The 18,111-nt window shown below is 42.4% G+C and overlaps 1 protein-coding gene across 1 annotated transcript in view; it reads right to left on the bottom strand.

Moving 5' to 3' along the window:
* Positions 1–15,676, bottom strand: part of FGF10 (fibroblast growth factor 10) — a gene marked incomplete at its 3' end in the record, with an annotated part of 75,151 nt that extends 59,475 nt beyond the window's left edge. Inside the window, exon 1 of the mRNA XM_079780648.1 lies at positions 15,094–15,676. Within this exon, the coding sequence (XP_079636774.1) occupies positions 15,094–15,478 (385 nt within the window). The 5' untranslated portion in view covers positions 15,479–15,676. The remainder of the gene's footprint in view (positions 1–15,093) is intronic.
* Positions 15,677–18,111: the final 2,435 nt, after the last annotated feature.

The raw sequence follows: 18,111 nt of genomic DNA, 5'->3' as shown, positions 1-18,111 counted from the left end.
TATTTGGGGCTCATTTGTATAATCTAGGATAATCTCTTTATCTCAAAAAAAATCTTTAATTTAATCCCAAGTGGAAAACTTAACTATATAATGTTTTATATAGTACAAATTTACTATAGAATACTCACAGGTTCCAGGGTTTAGACCTGATATCTTTGGATATCCATTATTCATCATACTATGGTCTGTCTTCTGGACCCCAAAATTCACATCCATCCCATATTAAACTACATTCACTCCATCCCAAAAAGTTACCACACATTACAGCATACTCTCCAGTCCAAAATCTCATTTAAATAGCATCAGTCCAAAAATCCCAAATCTCATCATCTAAATAATCTAAATCAGGTATGGGCAAGACTCTGGCTAAGAATCATCTTGAGGTAAAACTTTTCTATTCTGGATCTGTAAAACTATAAAATAAGGTATCTGTTATAAAACACAATGGTAGGATAGGCATAGTACAACAATTATAGATATTCCCATCACAAAAAAAGGGAAAAATGGAAGGAAGAAAAGCCTCATCAGTCTCAATCAATTTCAAAATCCAGCGGGACAAATTCAATTATGTTTCGAGGCCTGGTAATGGTCTTATGTGGTCCTATTCTCTGCCTCTGCACCTATGGTTCTGCCCTCTGTGCCCAAGGCTCTGCAGTCACCATGATCCTTCATTTTGCTTGAAAGCTCAATGTGTCTGCAGCTGAAGAGTTTTACCAGCCTATTTGCTGTCTATAGAATTTTGGGAGTCTGGCATTTTTCTTTCATTTTGTCCTAACTCAGTCTCTTTCAGTCCAAGCCATCAGTGTTTCTACTGATATAACATTCTAAAAAAGTTTGTGGGTCTCCTATGTATATCACAGGCATTCATGTCAGTAGACAAGAGGGTCCTCCTGAGATCTTTCTTGGATAATCTCTATTCCTAGCCTTTGTTGAGATGGCAGAGGGAACCCATCTGTCACATGCCTAATCTCTGCAGCACTAGCATAAGGCCATTCAGCCACATCCTTGGCCTTTTCTTTAGAGCACTTTCCTAATAGTAAATCTCCTCTTTGGTAATCTGGATAGTCTGAGAATTTCGCAAATGATTCAGTGCTGGTTCTATTTTGTTTAATACTTCTTTCTCCACTTTACCTCTTTCCTCTCAAGTTTTACTATAAGCAACTAGAAGAAATTAGGCTTCATCATCCATCAAATCTCATCAGCTAAATTTCCAAGTTCATCACTTCCAAGTGCTGTTTTCCACACAACCATAAGACACAGTTCAGCTACGTGTCTGCCACATTGTGACAGGGATTACCTTTCTTCTAGTTTCCAATAACATGCTCTCTATTCCCTCTCACCAGAAGCATGTTTAATATTCACATTTCTACCAACATTCTGTTTATGACGAATCTATGTATTCTCTGAGATGACATAGGCTTTCTCTCCTGTGCTCTTCACTTCCTTCTGAGCCCTCAGCAGAGTGCCTTCAATGTCCTTATTCCTACCGGAAGTCTGGTGAAGGCAATCTAGGCCTTTTCTATCATGTGCCTCAAAATTCTTCCAGCCCCTGCCCGTCGTCCAATTCCAAAGCCACTTTCACATTTTTAGGTATTTGTTCTAGCAGCACCCCACTTTGAGTATCATAGTCTATCTTAGTTCCCTTTGGCTGCTATAACAAATGACCACAAAGTTGGTATCTTAAAGTAACAGAAATTTATTCTCTCACAGAAGCCCAATATCAGTTTCACTGGATCCAAATCAAGGCGACGATAGGGCCAAGTTCCTTCCATTGTTTCTCTCCTCTGCCAGCTTCTAGAGCCCCATCCCATGGTTCATGGCTCCTGCATCTATCTTAAAAGCCACAGCATTGCATCTATAAATCTCTCTTGCTCTTCTTCCCTCATCAAATCCCTTTCTGCCTTCTCTGTGTAGTCTTTCTCTGTATCTCTTACAACAAGAACAAGTGATAGCATTCAGGGTCTACCTGGATAACTCAGGATACCCTCCTCATCTCAAGACCCTTAATTTGATCACATTTACAAAAAATATGTGTCATATAAAGTAACATTTACAGGCTCCAGGGATTAGGACCTGATATCAGCATACTGTATTCATTATCTCCTAGTAGGTATGCTCCTGGAATCTTGTCCTTAATATAGAAAATGTGTATATTGCACTCATTTCACAGATAAAGTCTGTGAGGGTAGGATAAAGACCTGCCTAGGATCGCACAGCAAATGTTTCAACACAGCCAAGACTGAACCATATCCCTTTACTTCCACTTTTTGCAGCTCATTCTTCTTCTTCTCTAAACGAATTACCAAGAATTGTTCATTTCTTAATTGTTACCAAATTACCCCAGAACCCAAAAATAACTCTGAAACCATAAATAACTATCGCATAGCCAGCATCAATTTTAAAAAGGAATCAAGTCCTCATTTATCTCCACTGAACAGAACCAATAGTAACCTTAGGCAAGTTAGAGAAACATGGGAAACAATCCATTTCAAAGAATTACACAATATTTCCATTCACCAGAGTGTATGAAATGAAGCACTTCATGTTCACTTGAGTAATGATGGCCCTAACTCATTTTCTAAGTTCTCAGAATTGTAGAACTTAGAACTGAATGGAGGTTGTCAGAGATACTTAACTTCAGTCATACTTTTTCAGGTAGGTAGTGTATTTAATCACACTTTCCAGACCAGGTGACAAAACTGAAGATAGTCTAGATGACCTGTGTCAAGGACATGCAGTTATAAAGAACAATGTACTGGATAAATATATAGAGAGGAGGCATTATATGCCAGACACTGTATTGAAGGCTTGTATGCAAAGATCTATGTGACACATCCAGTCCTCACCCTTAATAAGCTTTCTGTGTGTAAGGAAACTGCACTGGGAAATTAATCAAATGTGAGAATATGTTAACATATTAGATACAGGTATAGGGGAGCACAGGTTTGTGGGACAGTAGAGTGGTTAGGAAGGCTTTCTAGAGATGACATCTAAGTGACACCTGAAAGCAAGGAGTACTGGGGATGATGAGGCAGGAACATCACTCCAGCCAGATCTAGTCATGTGGCAAAGGCCACACACGAAGGGAGAGGCATGTCCTGGAGCTAAAATCAACTCAGTGTGTCTGTAATGGGGAGTGTCATAGACATGAGGCGGCAGGGGGTCGGTAGGGAACAAATCATGTGGGCCTTACATCACAGGCAAAAAAATGTAGCTATTATTCTGAAGACTTTGGGAAGACATTCAAGTATTTAATAGGAAACCGGCCTGTGTAGATTTGTGCCTTACGCAGACCAGACTGGCTGAGACTAGGGTGGATTTGAAATGGGATACATTGAGAGGGAATAGGGGACTGTTAATAATATGCTAGAACAAGAGGTACACACTGAGACTGTCCCGGGCACACCAGGACAGAGGGTATGCCAACTAAGACTGGCCTCGGTGGGAATCCTGACTCACTCACGCTGCCTATATGTATATACCTGCAGTGGGCACCAGAACTGTTAGACTCCGTTTTCTCATCTACATACAGTATGGCGGTAACAATGATTACCCATTTCACACATTTTTTTTGACAACCAACTGATGAAAACATTAAAGTGCCTTATAATCTATAAAATAGAATAAGGTGCTAGAGCATCAATTTTCTGTCTAAATGTTTTGTTTAGCCCTTGACTTAGATATCTTTTCAGCAAATGGTATAATTACAAACAACACAGTAGTCATGGCCTAAATCAGTAAACAGAGCTAACACTTCTGCGCTCCTAACATGTGCCAGGCCCTACATGGGACTCTACATTTATAGTCTCATGTGCAAATTTACAAACCCCCCTTCCAAAAGTGATTGAGTGGGGATGGTAATATTATCCTCACTTAACAGGTGCCAAGACCAGGGCCCAGGGAAGAGTTCATCCAAAGTCACACAGTGTTAGAACCCAGCTTCTACATCGAGAAGTTTGTCTCAAAGCTCTAGGTTTGAACAGGGGACGCAGTAGCATAGCAGGCTGTCTATATCCTGCTCCTACTTTTAAAAAAAAAATAAGTACTTAAGTCTACTCTTTTGCAAGATGAAGAGCTGTAGTGAACTTTGTTTCTTTTTCTACTCCCCTAAACCAAGTAAATCGGAGACACTTTAGAACAAGAATGACAAGAAAAAGTACACAACTGGAGCAGGTCACTGAAGCCTCGGTAGTTCCCTTTGGGAATCTGCTGTGCAGGGCCAGACCCCTCTTCCCAGTGAGGTGTGTGTGTGTGTGTGTGTGTGTGTGTGTGTGTGTGTGTGTGTGTGTTTAACCTCTGCAGTAGGAACTCTTTTACATTTTAAATTTATGACCATTTAGCTAATCAGGGATGCTAAAGATGATAGTATATCAGAGCTATTTTTCATGCTTCACATATAAAATGAGGTGGTTTTTTTTGTTTTTTGTCAAAGTACAATTTGAATATATTTAGGTTACATCAATTGTATTGTATTTTATATCCTTTTCAAATATCCCTCTGCTTTCTCTTTTTATTTTTTATTCTTTACTTCAGAAAGCAAAATAAATAAACAAGGCCAATTGTAAGTGATAACCATGTTAATGTAATATTTTAGCCCCCCCCCCAAAAAAAAATCAAGTTGTCAAACCTAAAGATATTTACATGATTTGCTCCCATGTGACAGCACCTGCCAGTGTATTTTGCTTTTTACTTCGTAAGCTACACCCTGGTTGGGAAATCCTGCTCCATCCCGGTGGCCTGCCTGCTGTTTTCTGAAAACTTCACTGAAGCTTCTGTGCTTTCTGTAAGGATATAGTACTCCTCCTTTTTTTTTTTTATCAGAGTCTCTGTTTAGCTGAAGCCCCTTATCCTCAGCGTGACCCTCCTCCTGCCGTCTCCCCTCCCTCCCTTGCGGGCTGCTGTCTTCTGCCCTGCTTCTCTGGCCTTTAGTATAAATGCCTTCTATCATCTCCCAGCTCCCTGGGAAGTTCTCCTGTCTCCATCTCTGGGTTGCAAACTCTTGGAGGGCCTGGGCTGAAATGAGAAATAGGACACTTAACTGCTGCATTTACTGAAAGCTGAGCAACTGTGATAATCCTGCTTCAAAACCATATTGTAACTTGAAATATTAGATTTCTTCTGCAATATTTTAAAATGGAACCACTTTTCCTTTTATGCAATAATCCGTCGTCTCCCAACCTCCACAGTTACCTGCTTTGCCCTTATTTTTGTTTTTTTTTCTGTTCTTTTGTTTTCTTTTATAGCTGAGTCTTTGAACACATTTGTATCTTGTTTATTTCCAGCTCTTCATTCTCCCCTCATGTGACTTTCAATATTCAAACATCTTCTACCAGCCTCTTAATGAACCAGACTTCTCTTTCCTCAAAACTTCAGAATGTTATAAGCACTGCAATTCCAAATCTTAAATAATTTCAGAAGTTCTAATAGTTCCCTTTCTAAAAAATGCCAGGTGTGCACGTCATTCCTGCCGCTTTCTTCAGTTCCAATATGTTTAATCCCCGCTTCATCAAGTCATCCAGTTGCTTTTCTGGTGCTTTCCTTAGTAGTTACTTTTTTTATATAGCAGCCGCTTAATGGGAGCTTATTATGCACCGGGCACCATTAAGCTATTACATGCATTAACTCGACTCCTTCAAACTTTCCCCCAGCCCCAGGCTTAGTCTCCCTCTTCTGTACCTTTGGGGGAGGCATCAAACTTGCCCCATGCAGTTCCCACCTCCCATCTCCCCCCTCCAAAGGTTTCTCTAGCCATGCAGTTTGGAGCAGTTCCCAGTTGTTTTCTTAGGGAACTCTACCTGTTTCTCCATAGCATTTATCCCCCATTCTCATCATGCATCTTTTTGTGTACTTGCTGCTTTTTGACACTGTAGGAAAGCTCTGTGAGGGCAAAGCCAGCATTGCTCTCAGCACTGCATGTAAGTGTCACAGTATCTGACATGAAGCAGGCACTCAGTACATCTCTGTTGAATGAATGAATGGCCTTACTCAATCTTTTCCACGTAGGAAAGAGGTAGGGACCATGCATATCCTTGTTTTATCAATGACACTTTGCCCAAATAATACACAACTGTCTGGCAGTTTGGAGCCTCAGATGCACCCACTTTTGTGTCTTCAAAGCTCCCTTTCAACCCAGGTCCAGACTTGTGATCCCTTTTGATGAAAATCCATACTTCCAGCTCCTCCACCCGCCCACCTCTGGCAGGAGCTGGGACTTCACTGTCCTTACTCCGAAATCCCTCAAGCGGGACTCCTTTTAGATCACAGGTTCTCATTTCAGTTCATTTAACAGCCACTCACACGCCAGGGCTTGGGTTATATTTCCCTCACACCTTTCTTGTCATGTCAGCCCTGGAGCAGTGCTACTCATTAGCTTGAGTTCTTTCCTGGGAGTTCAAAACCCTTGTCTCCATCACTCCCGCCCAGCCTCTCCTCCTCCACAGCCTGTCTACATGCTCCGGGCCTCTTCTGCTCTGCCTCTGGCTCCCAACATTCTAATAACATGCCCTTCTCCATCTCTCTTGCTTCAGCTTTAAAGCACTTCAGTAGATTTGTTCATCAAGTTTTTACACCGTAATCTGACTCACATCCCTAGCACTTTCCCCCCATATTTGTGGAATCCTATCCTTCCACAGAGGTATCCCCAAAGGCCCTAAAATCCGATTTACTGCAACAGCGATGGCTGTTACTCATAACATTGTAAATAGATTTCACTAGAGATCATAAATAGTATGTAACTTAATGTCCATGTGTTACCATTTTCTCCAAGTCTCAGAATACTATTTTTTTAAATAATTCTATCGATAAACCAAAGCTATCAATAGCTTTATCTAATTTGAAACCAAGGGTAGAAAGAAGCGTGGCTTTTAATTATTATCACCATAACAACCAATGTAACATATGTAAATAGTCAGCTCCTACATATAATACAAATAATTCATCAGTCAGTGCCAAGAGTTCTTCCTTGAAAGATGTGAACACAGGTAGGTGATTAATTCAAATTCTAACTGCTGTCGGTGTCTCGATACCTTTCTAATAAAGATATGTACATTTCTGTATTGGGTCAGCCCGGAGTGTCCATGAATGTATCTTTTCATCTTTTCTCTTTTTAGCAGGGTTGTACAGAAAAGCTTTATAATCTACGTGAAATTCCGGAAGTTGGAAATATTAAAGACCTCTAAATTAGCATTCATCTTCTGTGAAATACATGATGACTAACATAGAAGAGGAATAACTGTCTGATTTCCTAAACCATCTTCACTTTCTCTCTCTTATAGGAGTCCAGGCAAAGGCGAAAAGATAAGGACATTGACAAAGTAGCTGGTAAGTGTTGCCTGTACTAAAACAACTTGAAAGAAAGATCCATGGACCTGCAGGGAGAGTTATTATGGGAACGGAATAGTTAACCTGGAGGAAAAATGCAGAGTGATGACTTAGTAACCAGCCAGCCAGCATCCATTCTCAGAAGGTTCTTGCTGTGGGCTGTGGACTTCTCTGAAGGGCAATGCTGGCTGTAAGACATTGGCCTGTGCGCTGGGAGAAGGGAGAAGTCACGGAGATTCAAAATGAACAGAGGCTCCTGTTGGCATCTCTTGAACTTACTTTGCTGAAGACTGTTAGGCTTGAATATTAACTATGTTGATGCACATCCAAACACAGCTAGGCCACTGGCTCTCACTGTAACATGGGATGCCAAGCAATGATAATGATAACTTTTCCTGGCCGCAGTGGGTTAGAAGTCAGGGAAAAGAGGGGTGGGGGAGAAAAGGAGAAGACAAAGAATGGAGTGGTGAAGGGGTGATAAAGTGTCAGGAATTCAGGATGCCTTGGAGTCAGGGTTGTCACAGATGGTCAATATTTCAAAAGTAAAACTGCCTTGAGACAGAACTATCAGACGTAAGTTGGTGGGTCTTGAATATGTCAAGTTATCCTCAAACAGGGCAATGCCTCAAAAAAAGTTTAAGGGTGGCCCTGGCTGGTGTGGCTCAGTTGGTTAGAGCTTTGTCCTGTGCACCTAACCATCATGGGTTTGATTCCCCGTCAGCACACATACCCAGGTTGTGGGTTCATCTCTGGTCTGGGGCTCATATGGGAGGCAACCGATGGATGTTTCTCTCTCACATTGATGTTTCTCTCTCTCTCTCTCTCTCTCTCTCTCTCTCTCTCTCTCTCTCTCTCTCATCAATGAAAACATAACCTAGGGTGAGGATTAAAGATAAATAAAAACACATAAAAAATGTTAAGGGTGAACTAATATGAATATTTTTCAGTAAAGCATGTAAACTCAAGGACCTTGAATGAAAATAATGATTATGGAAAAATACCGTTTTAAAAATGTTCTTAATTTTGTAGGGTTACCTATTACTATTTAGATCTAAGTTGCAGTTAAACCAGACTGTTCATAATTAAGTTACAGATGTAGTTTAATTGTTGGGTTTTTTTTGTTGTTGAGAATTACTTGAAGTTGGGGATATATACGACTTAATACTTTACCTCCTCTATTCTGATGAACTAAATGATTCATTAATATCTCCATGTCATTACTCATTGTAGGAAGCATGCCAGACATTCAAAAATTCCTCATTAATGATAACACATGCACTGACAGATTAGATATAGGTGAAGTTGGACAGATTTAGGGTGAAGAATTATTAGGCGAGCTATAAAACGAGGCCATGCTCTAGTGCCGGCACTATGGATCTATCAGATGGTAATTGGATGCACGTGTGAGCAGCAGTAAAAAGTCACTGTCCAGTTGTCCACCTTACATGGGAATCTACTCTGTGTGTCGTCTTTGATTTATTGTTCCAATTAGAACACAATGTTCAAAGAAAGAACACAACCGACCTGATTTAAAAGCCAGGGAGCCTTGAAGACCATTATTTTGTGATAACCTGGCTCCCTTTTAGATATCTTGAAACTTTCTATTTGTGTAAAATCCATACTAATTAAACACTTGGTTTGAAACGGATTCTGTAAAGCATCAACATTTTGTATTCGTTAATTCAGTATCAGAGTATCACGGGTGGCTTCCTAAGATGTAGCTATATTTTCTTTCGTGAATATTAAAGGCACATTTCTAGGTCATTCCTTGTTAGACTGACGGACAGACAGGGGTAAAAGTAATAGGCAGTGAAAAAAAAAAGAGTGCCAATTATGAAAAGTAAACATTTTTAATCTGCAAGCCCAAGCAACAAGCACCATTGGTCAAAAGGCAAACGCAAATGACCTTAAGTCATTGCAATATACCATGAAAATGATGGTGCTTCTGCAGAAAGGACTTGAAACAAAATGAGGCTCATTACTTTTCTAGACAAATAAAGCTGCATTAAAATTATATAAACATGAATCTCATGCACCATCATACTGGAAAATTAAAAGAGAACTTTAATTTCTGGGAGGGGAATGCTAATATTTTACTGACTTACATTAAGCAAACATCAACTATTAATGCTGACAAATGTTGGAGAAGTAATACTAAAAACGTCATCTGAATTACTCTTCATTGCAAAGTTCACAGAATTAATGTTAAGAGAGATTAAAATCACTTTGAACTAATACACATGCATTAATCTTCCTTCTGAAGCATAATAAAGAAATATCATTTGTACTACAATTTTGGATAAGCATATAGACGTTTAAGGCTTAGGAAAGATATAGATATTCATAGGCAGCTCATAAATGTGAGGAACATTAGCTCCATTTCAAATGAGCTGTCAACTTTTTTCCCAACATTTTGGCTTGTGGAAAGTCAGACTTTTGGATAACAAATGAGGTTTGCCTCTGAACATTAAGGTAATTGTGCAGGAATTTAAAGTGCTCCTTCATGTTATGCTATAAGTTCATTAAACACTAAAAAGAATGATCTGGAATAAGACTTTTTGTTCTAAACTGTGTAGTAAAAATGTATAAGAAATACACATACACCGGGGTTTCCTTTGTTGTATAAGACATGATTCTGTTAAATTCTGTGCTTAAACATCATTTTGAAAAGCCTGTTGGAAAGAGTGGTCCATAAGTTTGGGTAATAGATTACCCCAGACCTAGGGACTGGTGTCTCTGAATTCTCACCCTCCAACCCTGGCATGTGATTTCTGCTGTTTTCTTTTTTTTTCCTGGTAGATGGTTATAAATCAGGTTTATGAAGAGGAAACTCTCTGTAATTGTGTATTTTTAATGGATTTATGATAAAGCCATCAAAGTGGAGGGTCCATATGGTAGGAATGCAGTAAAGGTAACAGGACCAGTGTCACGTAAACATTAAATACAGTGCCTTCCACCTTCATAAATCCTGGGTGCTGTGATTAAATGCTCCTGGTTATAAATCATGCAGCCAAACTCTAGAAACAACTACATCTTAAATAAGACACCAGTAGAAGCCTTAAGTTGGAGACTGGCTTTCTTCCCAGGGAACTGTTGTATTATTTTTAGGAAATAATATTCGAGTCCAGATTTTCCTCAACAATTATCTTCTCACTTTATTGAACTTCCTATAATAAGCTCCCATCTTGATTAAAAAGTAATGATACAAGCCTTTAATCCTAGACAGTAATCTTTCATTCTTATGTAGTAAAGTGCCTTTTTTTATTTGCACACTTATTTTAAAGCTCTAACTATCATCTATCTATCTATCATCTATCTATCTATCTATCTATCTATCTATCTATCTATCTATCTATCTATCATCTATTATCTATCTATTATCTATCTATCTATCTATCTATCTATCTATCTATCTATCTATCATCTATCTATCTATCATCTATTTTTCTGTCTATCTATCTTCAGGACTCTAAGATTTTGCTCCCTTTAGGGTCATATACCCAACGTTTCTGCAACAGCCCAATTTTACACTGGTATTTACAATCAAATTATTTTATTACACATGGAAGCAATTAAACATTTGGCCCTCAGCTGTAAACAATTACTCCATACAATGACATTCATGGAGTTTTCTTAAGTAGTCATGTATTTCTAATGCCCTCTGTTGAAATGAGTGAGATTGATGTATGTGTATTTTGTGTACCCAGAGCAATTATATTCCCAAACAATATAAAAAAAAGGCATTTCACCTGGAGGATGCCCTAACAGAGTCCGATTCCAGGGGGCCACCTTCAGTGATGCCTTTGATGTAGTTCATTTCGGTTCCACCATCATTTTACTACTGTTCCCATTTCAATCTAGAGAACTGTAGGTATTCATAGCAATTATGTTTTTGGATAATTTGTTTTTTAGGGTTTTGGGGTGTCTAATTCTAATATATTGTTATCAGTGTTTCTAGTAGCAGAGAGGTAGAAAAAAACAAGGAGGAGGAATATAACCCAATAGGCTTGAATCCCAGCTCTGCCAATTTCAAGTGGTGACCTGGGTAATTTACTTTTATTCAGGCTTAGTTTTCATAGTCAAAAAATGTGTGTAGTTATATTTAAATCATAGGACTATTATGAGTGTTAAATGATATGTAGATTTAAAGAAATAGGGCACATACTACATAGCCAGTACATACTGATTTTTCTATTGTATCCCATCCTTCTTTTCTGGAAGGGCTCATATTCCATTTTGAGAATATCCATCATTCACTGTCTCATATCTAGGGTTCATTTTCTTTACACTAGACTCCCCTTTTCTACAAGTGACAACCATGGGAGCAGGCCACAGCTGTTTTATTTATGTCCAGAAGTAAGTCCACCAGTCCCAGTTGCAAGGGTACCTAACAGCTGTATCCAGCCTTTCCAGGAGGCCAGAACTGGAGCCGAGTGGTAATGTTTCAAGGGCAAAGCTCTAGATGTAAAGACTGATAAAACAAACCTAAATGAGCCTGAGCATGTCTAGTGACAGATACACCACAGCTATTCTAAATTATTCAAGCTTTCTCAGACTTCTAACAGGAGAAACATAATTCATCTCTGCTCTCCATTCTGCTATCCTAAGTGGCCAAAAAGAAAATAAAATACGCCCCCCCCCCCAAAAAAAAAGAATTACAATTATCACTCAAATTGAGAAGCGTTTCTTTAGCACATGTAATATTTTTAGAACCATCTAATTTCTGGGAACCAGCTTTGGAGGTAGAAGCTAAAATTGATTTTGCAATGCTTCAGGGTGATTTCCTTACTTCCCTTTTGTTAGCATTTTGCTGGCAAAAAGCCAATAAAACGGTTGTTTAATTATCCAGGACATCACAAACATGTAACCTCTTAGATAAGCTGTTACTGTATTTTAGCAGCCTTAACATTAGGGTAAAAAGTAACAAAGAAAATTAAGCTTCAAATAAAAAAAAAAAAACCCTCAGAAGAACAGCTTTGTGTATTGAGAATAATTAATAACTTGCTTAGGAAAATGTTACTGAAATGTGGTTTTTGGACAAGGAACTGACACTCTTCAGAGGTTAGATACCCTAATATTTAACAGGCTACCATTTGCTGGGCTGGCTGGCTGGTTACCCTGTAGGCATTGCAAAAGTTTGTTCACATATAATTATGCAACATTTAGACAATATCTTAATGATACCATGTAGTTCATCTGAATCAGTCCAGCTGGGATTCGTAGCAGCATTCTGATTACCTGGCCACATGTGAAATTAAGGCTTTCCCAACCTCTACTTTTCACGTGCTAGGTCTTCATACAGATGTTCTTGGAAAGCCTAAATTATTTATGGCTTTATTCAACAGAGTTAGGCCCACCCCCTTCCATTTTCAACCACTGATTAAGACTGCATTATGATGTAAGATACTTTAATTTTAACAAGGACTATGAGTATACTTTATCATTTGGAAGAGATATTAATATATTTGGACAGTTAGAATACAACGTTTCCTTCCACACTCGTTTCTATGCAATGAAGTTGTATACTTTTCTCTTTGCAGATAATTCTTTACTATAAAAATATAATTCCACCTGTACTCTGGATATCATTTTACTAAACCATTAATCACACAGTGATCATTATTTCATAAAATAGTCATTTAAGTTGCAAAACTAAACTAGTGTGGATTGGTCCTTGCATCACATCATAAAGACACTTAAAATATAGCAATAGCAAAATCAAGTTAGTGTCAAAAAAAAAAAAGAAGAAGAAAGTTTGCTCAAGGGTAGAACTCTACAATGATATGATATTTCTTTGAGTTACTTCATGAGGTAAAAATATGAAGAGGAATTTCAGGCCATGAATATTGTTTATTTTAACCTGTCAGCTCACTCCTCAGTAACTGTTTGGACCACTTCTCCCCCCTGGTCTTACCTAGATGACACCACAACTATTGTTTTAGAAGTCAACAAAGGAATTAAATTCTCATCAACTAAAACATGTCCATATAGTTTCTAGTTAATTCAGGTAACAATTGAAAAAACATCTTCTATCATAAATGGCATTATTCCAACCACTCTCTGTAAATCAGAATGAAAAAAAAATATATAGGCAATGGGCTTTTAGCATCTTTAGTGTTAAACATGAAATGGAACACTTAAGAATCCTTCTACAAATATCATTACTTGCAAACATATCGCTAATTTTAGTAAATGGAAGCAGCAGCTGTGGCGGAATAGAAGTTAGTGTTGAATGTATGTGAGTCCCCAGACAAGAAAACTAAGTCTTCATCCTTGTCAATCTTTGTTTAAAAAGAAAATGCCAAGTTCTGGTTAACTGTCTTCCCCATTCCTACCAGATACTTTCTGGGCCAAGGAATCTTGAAATGCATTTAAGTTAGCTGGCAAATAATGTTTCAAATTCCCAAACAACGGACACAAAAAGGTCCCTTTAAAAAGGTGACTTGAGAGTACCACTGAGATAATGCTAAATGGTCATTAAAGATGTTCAAATGTCTTTGTCTACTATCTTCAGTGTGCCATTACGTAGCCTACGGATCCTTTCAAAAGGCCATCAATAGAGGATGAATAAGTCTCACCACTTGAAAGTAACTAGGAAAGGAAGCCAACAGAGTAATCTGCTTTGCTGGACGGATTCAAGAAGAGACACAATATCCACTGGGCTCTTCTAGTTCTCCCGCCCCCTCCCAGCCCACACCCCTGCAAGAAAGAAGAACAAGAGCTAGGGGAGGAAAGAAAGAAAGGAGAAAAAAAAAAGGGGGGGGAAAGAAATCCAGACATCCAGGGCATAATTTGCACTAAGGAGAAAACCTCATCCTAGGGGATAAACGACAGCCATGGAAACGGACTTATGACTTTTACTTTGAAAACAGAAGGATGACAATGGAATTTGTGTGAGGTCTGTGCGAATCCAGCCCCAGATGTTCGCAGCGCTGTAGTAGTCGGGCTCTGCAATATGAGAGGTTTCAGAAGAAACTGTACAACAGGACACCACAAAGCAGCGCATATGCTGTGGACAACGCAGACGTGAGCATCATGTTACCCAGAGAGAAGGCAGGCCCAGGACTAAGAGCGGTAGTGCCGGGAAAGCCAACTTCATGGACTGCATGCAATCACTCAAGGCAACATGGGCGACACCCCCCGCCAACCTCCCCCCTGCCCCCCCCCCCCAAAAAAAAAAATCAAAACCAGAAAAACACTATCGCTCCTATCTGGCGAGGTAGTGAGTGGGGTAACGGGATGGGGGTGGGAGCAAGTGGAATGGGCTCTTCTTTCTTAAATAAAGTTTCCATAAAGCCCGGGTAATTGACAGCAGCTAATTCTTTTCAGCTTGAGGAAACTGTCCCAAAGCCCTTCCTAAGATTGCCAGCGAAAAGAAACACAGTGTTTACTGGAGCCATTTCCAGAAGGGAGGGGAAGGGGACCTTGGGGTGAGGTAGGGCAGGGCGATGGAGACAGAGAGGGGCATCCGTGCGCAGCAACAACTCCCGGGTGTCTGTCCAGTGACAAGCCCAGAGACAGGGCGCATAGGGGGACCAGGCGTGGTGGAGGGGGGTGGGGGGGGCTGTGTGCGTGGAGGGACCCCCGCGGGGAGGGGTGCGGCGGCACAATGTATACACGGGGCTGGGGGTGTGATTTAGGGTGAAAGGATCCCACTTAATCATTTTACAGGGGTTGGGGACGTAAATATTTAGCCGGCCACATCTGGAACAGATTTCCCCCTCGCGGGTGGGGGTGGGTGGCGGAGGGGGGACCGCGCGCCGGGTGACTTACTGTAGGGGCAATTCTCCTTCTTGGTGCCGCTGACCTCGCCGTTCTTCTCGATCTTGAGGAAGTACTTGGTGAAGGAGAAGAGCTTCCTCCAGCGCACATCGCCTTGGAGGTGGTTGTAGCTCCGCACATGCCTCCCCGCACTGGGAGGAGAGAAGGAGGAGGACGACGACGACGACGACGAGGAGGAGGAGGAGGAGGAAGAGGAGGAGAAGGAGGAGGACGAAGAAGACGAGTTGGTGGCCTCCGGTGGCACCATGTCCTGCCCAAGGGCTTGGCAGGTGGCGGGGACGGAAGACACCAAGAAGAGCAGCAGGAAGCAGCAGCAGCAGCAGCCGGGCAGGTGGGGCGAGGCGGAGGCACCCTGTGTCAGTCCCCATTTCCACATTGTACTGGAACTCGCAGCGCTGGGAATGGGCTTATCACAAGGAACATGCTGGAAGGGTGAGACCCGGGGCGAGGCAGGGAGACAGCTGGAGGTGGCGGCCGCCGCTCAGCTTCCTCCAGGAGCGGATCTGGCCAGAGCTGAAGGCACCACCATCCATAACTCCTCGCAAGGGCCGCCGCCTCTCCTCGCCCCCGTGCCCTCCGGCTGCTCCGCCGCCGCCGTGCGCCCCTGCCGTCCCGGGGGAAGGGTGGCTGTGGGTGGCCGCAGCCGCGCGGGCGCTCTCGGTCACCAGCGACCTTCACTCCCCCAGGAGTTACTTTGTTCTCTTCTTCACTCCTTGCTTCACCATGTTAGATGGAAAGAAAAAAAAAACAAAACAGTCTAAAAAAACCAGATGACAGCCGGTGAACAAAACCCACAGGGCCGGGTGGGAGGCTGGGGAGAGCCTGCGCGCCTGGGGACGCGCCCTCGGCCCCTCTCCGCGGAGCCCAGCCCCTGGACGGCAGCCCCACGCGCGCCTCCGGGGTGTCAGGGCTGGAGGCCCGTCGCCCGCTCGCACCGTGCGCTTCTCCCTCTCGCGTTCTCTTTTTTGGTGGCGCCTGTGGATGGGAAGCCCCCGCAGAAAGTCACTTCTTGTCGGGGGGGACGGCGGTGGTGTTTTGTTGAGCCCCGTGGCCCTCCCCCCTCCTCTGGAAAGCCGGCTTGTAAACAGGTTGAAGCCGAGTCGAAATGTCAGGGATTCTGAGCCAGAGGTGGGCTCTGCCTCTGCTGGTCAAACCTCATTTGCAGGGTGGAGAGGCAGGGGGAGGGGGTCAAGCTGCGGTGGGACATCTGAAACCCCGGGCTGCTGGGAGCGCCAGGGAGAGGGCGGAGGGAGGGGGCCGAGAGTGGGGAGCAGGGCCGCGAGGAGAAGGGAGCAGCCGCCTCCGCGGGCTGGGGGTCTGGGGGGGCTGGGGGTCCTCTCCCCGCGTCCCGGCCGTGCAGCCTCCGCCCGCTGCGCCTCCAGCTCCGGCGAACTGCGCCCCTGTGCTCCCTGCGCGGGCCACCAGCCCGGCCGGGTCCTCCCTCGGGCTTTCCCAATTCTGCTGCCTTCCAGCCTGAACCAATCCCCTGCAGGGAGCCCCTTTCTCACTTGTTTTCCAGCGTAGGATTTTTTTTTTTTTCCCTTTTGGCAGCGAAGTACTTGAGAGCCACCTGGAGCCTGGTGCTTGGCTGCCTTTTTCTCCCTCCCCCTCGGGCTCCCAGGAGGAGGGGAGGGCTGGGGGAGAAAGAAGATGCTGAGGACAAGCCCTCCCGACCAGCAGCGGATTATAAACGGGTCGCAGCGAGCAGGGAACAGGGAGACCTAATTAGCTTCCTGTCCTCCTCTCCGCCAGCGTCCAAGGAGGTCTCCGCTTTAATGAAGCTCTGATTTCTCCCTTCCGTTGGCGAAGTACAGAGTTCACACGTTGGCCCTCCCCGCCTTTTAAGCTCAGGGAGATTTATCGCCCCCCTTAACAGTCTCCTCTCTGGGCGCAAATGAAGTCGGGGACCCCAGTGACGGGGACCTGTAATTGCTGAATCCCGTTTACACTTCAAAGCAGACGCACTTTATTGAGATTGCGAAGGTTGAACCACACAAGTTGGCCACTGTTCCGCTGTTCTCTTTTCCACGCAATTTCCTCCGCACTTTGCCATAAAGGGGCGTTTTCTTGCCTCTATCTACGTTTTAAAGGGCTCTGTTTTACAATGTGACAGGCACGACCAGTCTCTGTCTTTCTCACACCCACCGCCCCACAACTCCCTCATCGCTAACAGAAACTTGCATGAAACCCAGGGAAACGTGCTATAACCAAGTCCACAGTGAGCAAGTCTTGGCCAAGAATTAAGAGTCACAAAAAGAAATACTCTGATCCTCTGTCCCAGTCTGAGTAAGAGACAGTTCCTACAGGATCACTGCCTTAAGGATTACTTTAAACTATGGACAGTATGCCTGGAAGGAGTGGCTAAAGACGTATTGGTATCATCTATTCATATTACGTAAAGCAGTTGGACATTAGCATCGGGTTGAAACACATGAAATTGCCAATTTTTATGGGTTTCCACCTCCCAAACTGGCAATTTCATATGGTTCCACGTAATATTTAAACTGCTATTCTAGGAAGAAGCATAACTTCAAGCTGAACTTGAGAGTTTGACCTCTACCACTATGATTTGGAGGGAACTAGCCAGAAGAGCTTATGTTTGTACAGTGAGCCTGAATCCCTGTAATGTGGAGTTGGCCTCAGTCTTCATTGTGAACAGAAGAGACAGAAGTTAAAAAATCTTGCTTTTGAGATGGGCATCGGGACTGATTGCCAATTATGTTGTTTAGTGGCCTGAAAAGTGCCTTTACATGCATGCCCTTATAGTTCCCTGTGCACAGAGCCTTTGAAAGAGCACCACTGAATACCGGGATCAGAGATGCTAATTTCATTATTTGCAGCCCATTGCAACGCATATTCAGAAGATTTTGACAATATGGTGAACACCACATTTTAATTTTTTAAATTTAATATAATTAGCTCTGATTTCAGTAGCTTTGAATTGGGGAGTTAGGCAAATAAAGGGCATACGTCAAACAAATCATGTTCCTTCAGGACAGCACGGATATT

The sequence above is a fragment of the Cnephaeus nilssonii genome (genome assembly GCF_951640355.1).
Source record: "Cnephaeus nilssonii genome assembly, chromosome: 2".
Classification (NCBI taxonomy): domain Eukaryota; kingdom Metazoa; phylum Chordata; class Mammalia; order Chiroptera; family Vespertilionidae; genus Cnephaeus; species Cnephaeus nilssonii.
This window is presented reverse-complemented; position numbering and strand designations above follow the sequence as displayed.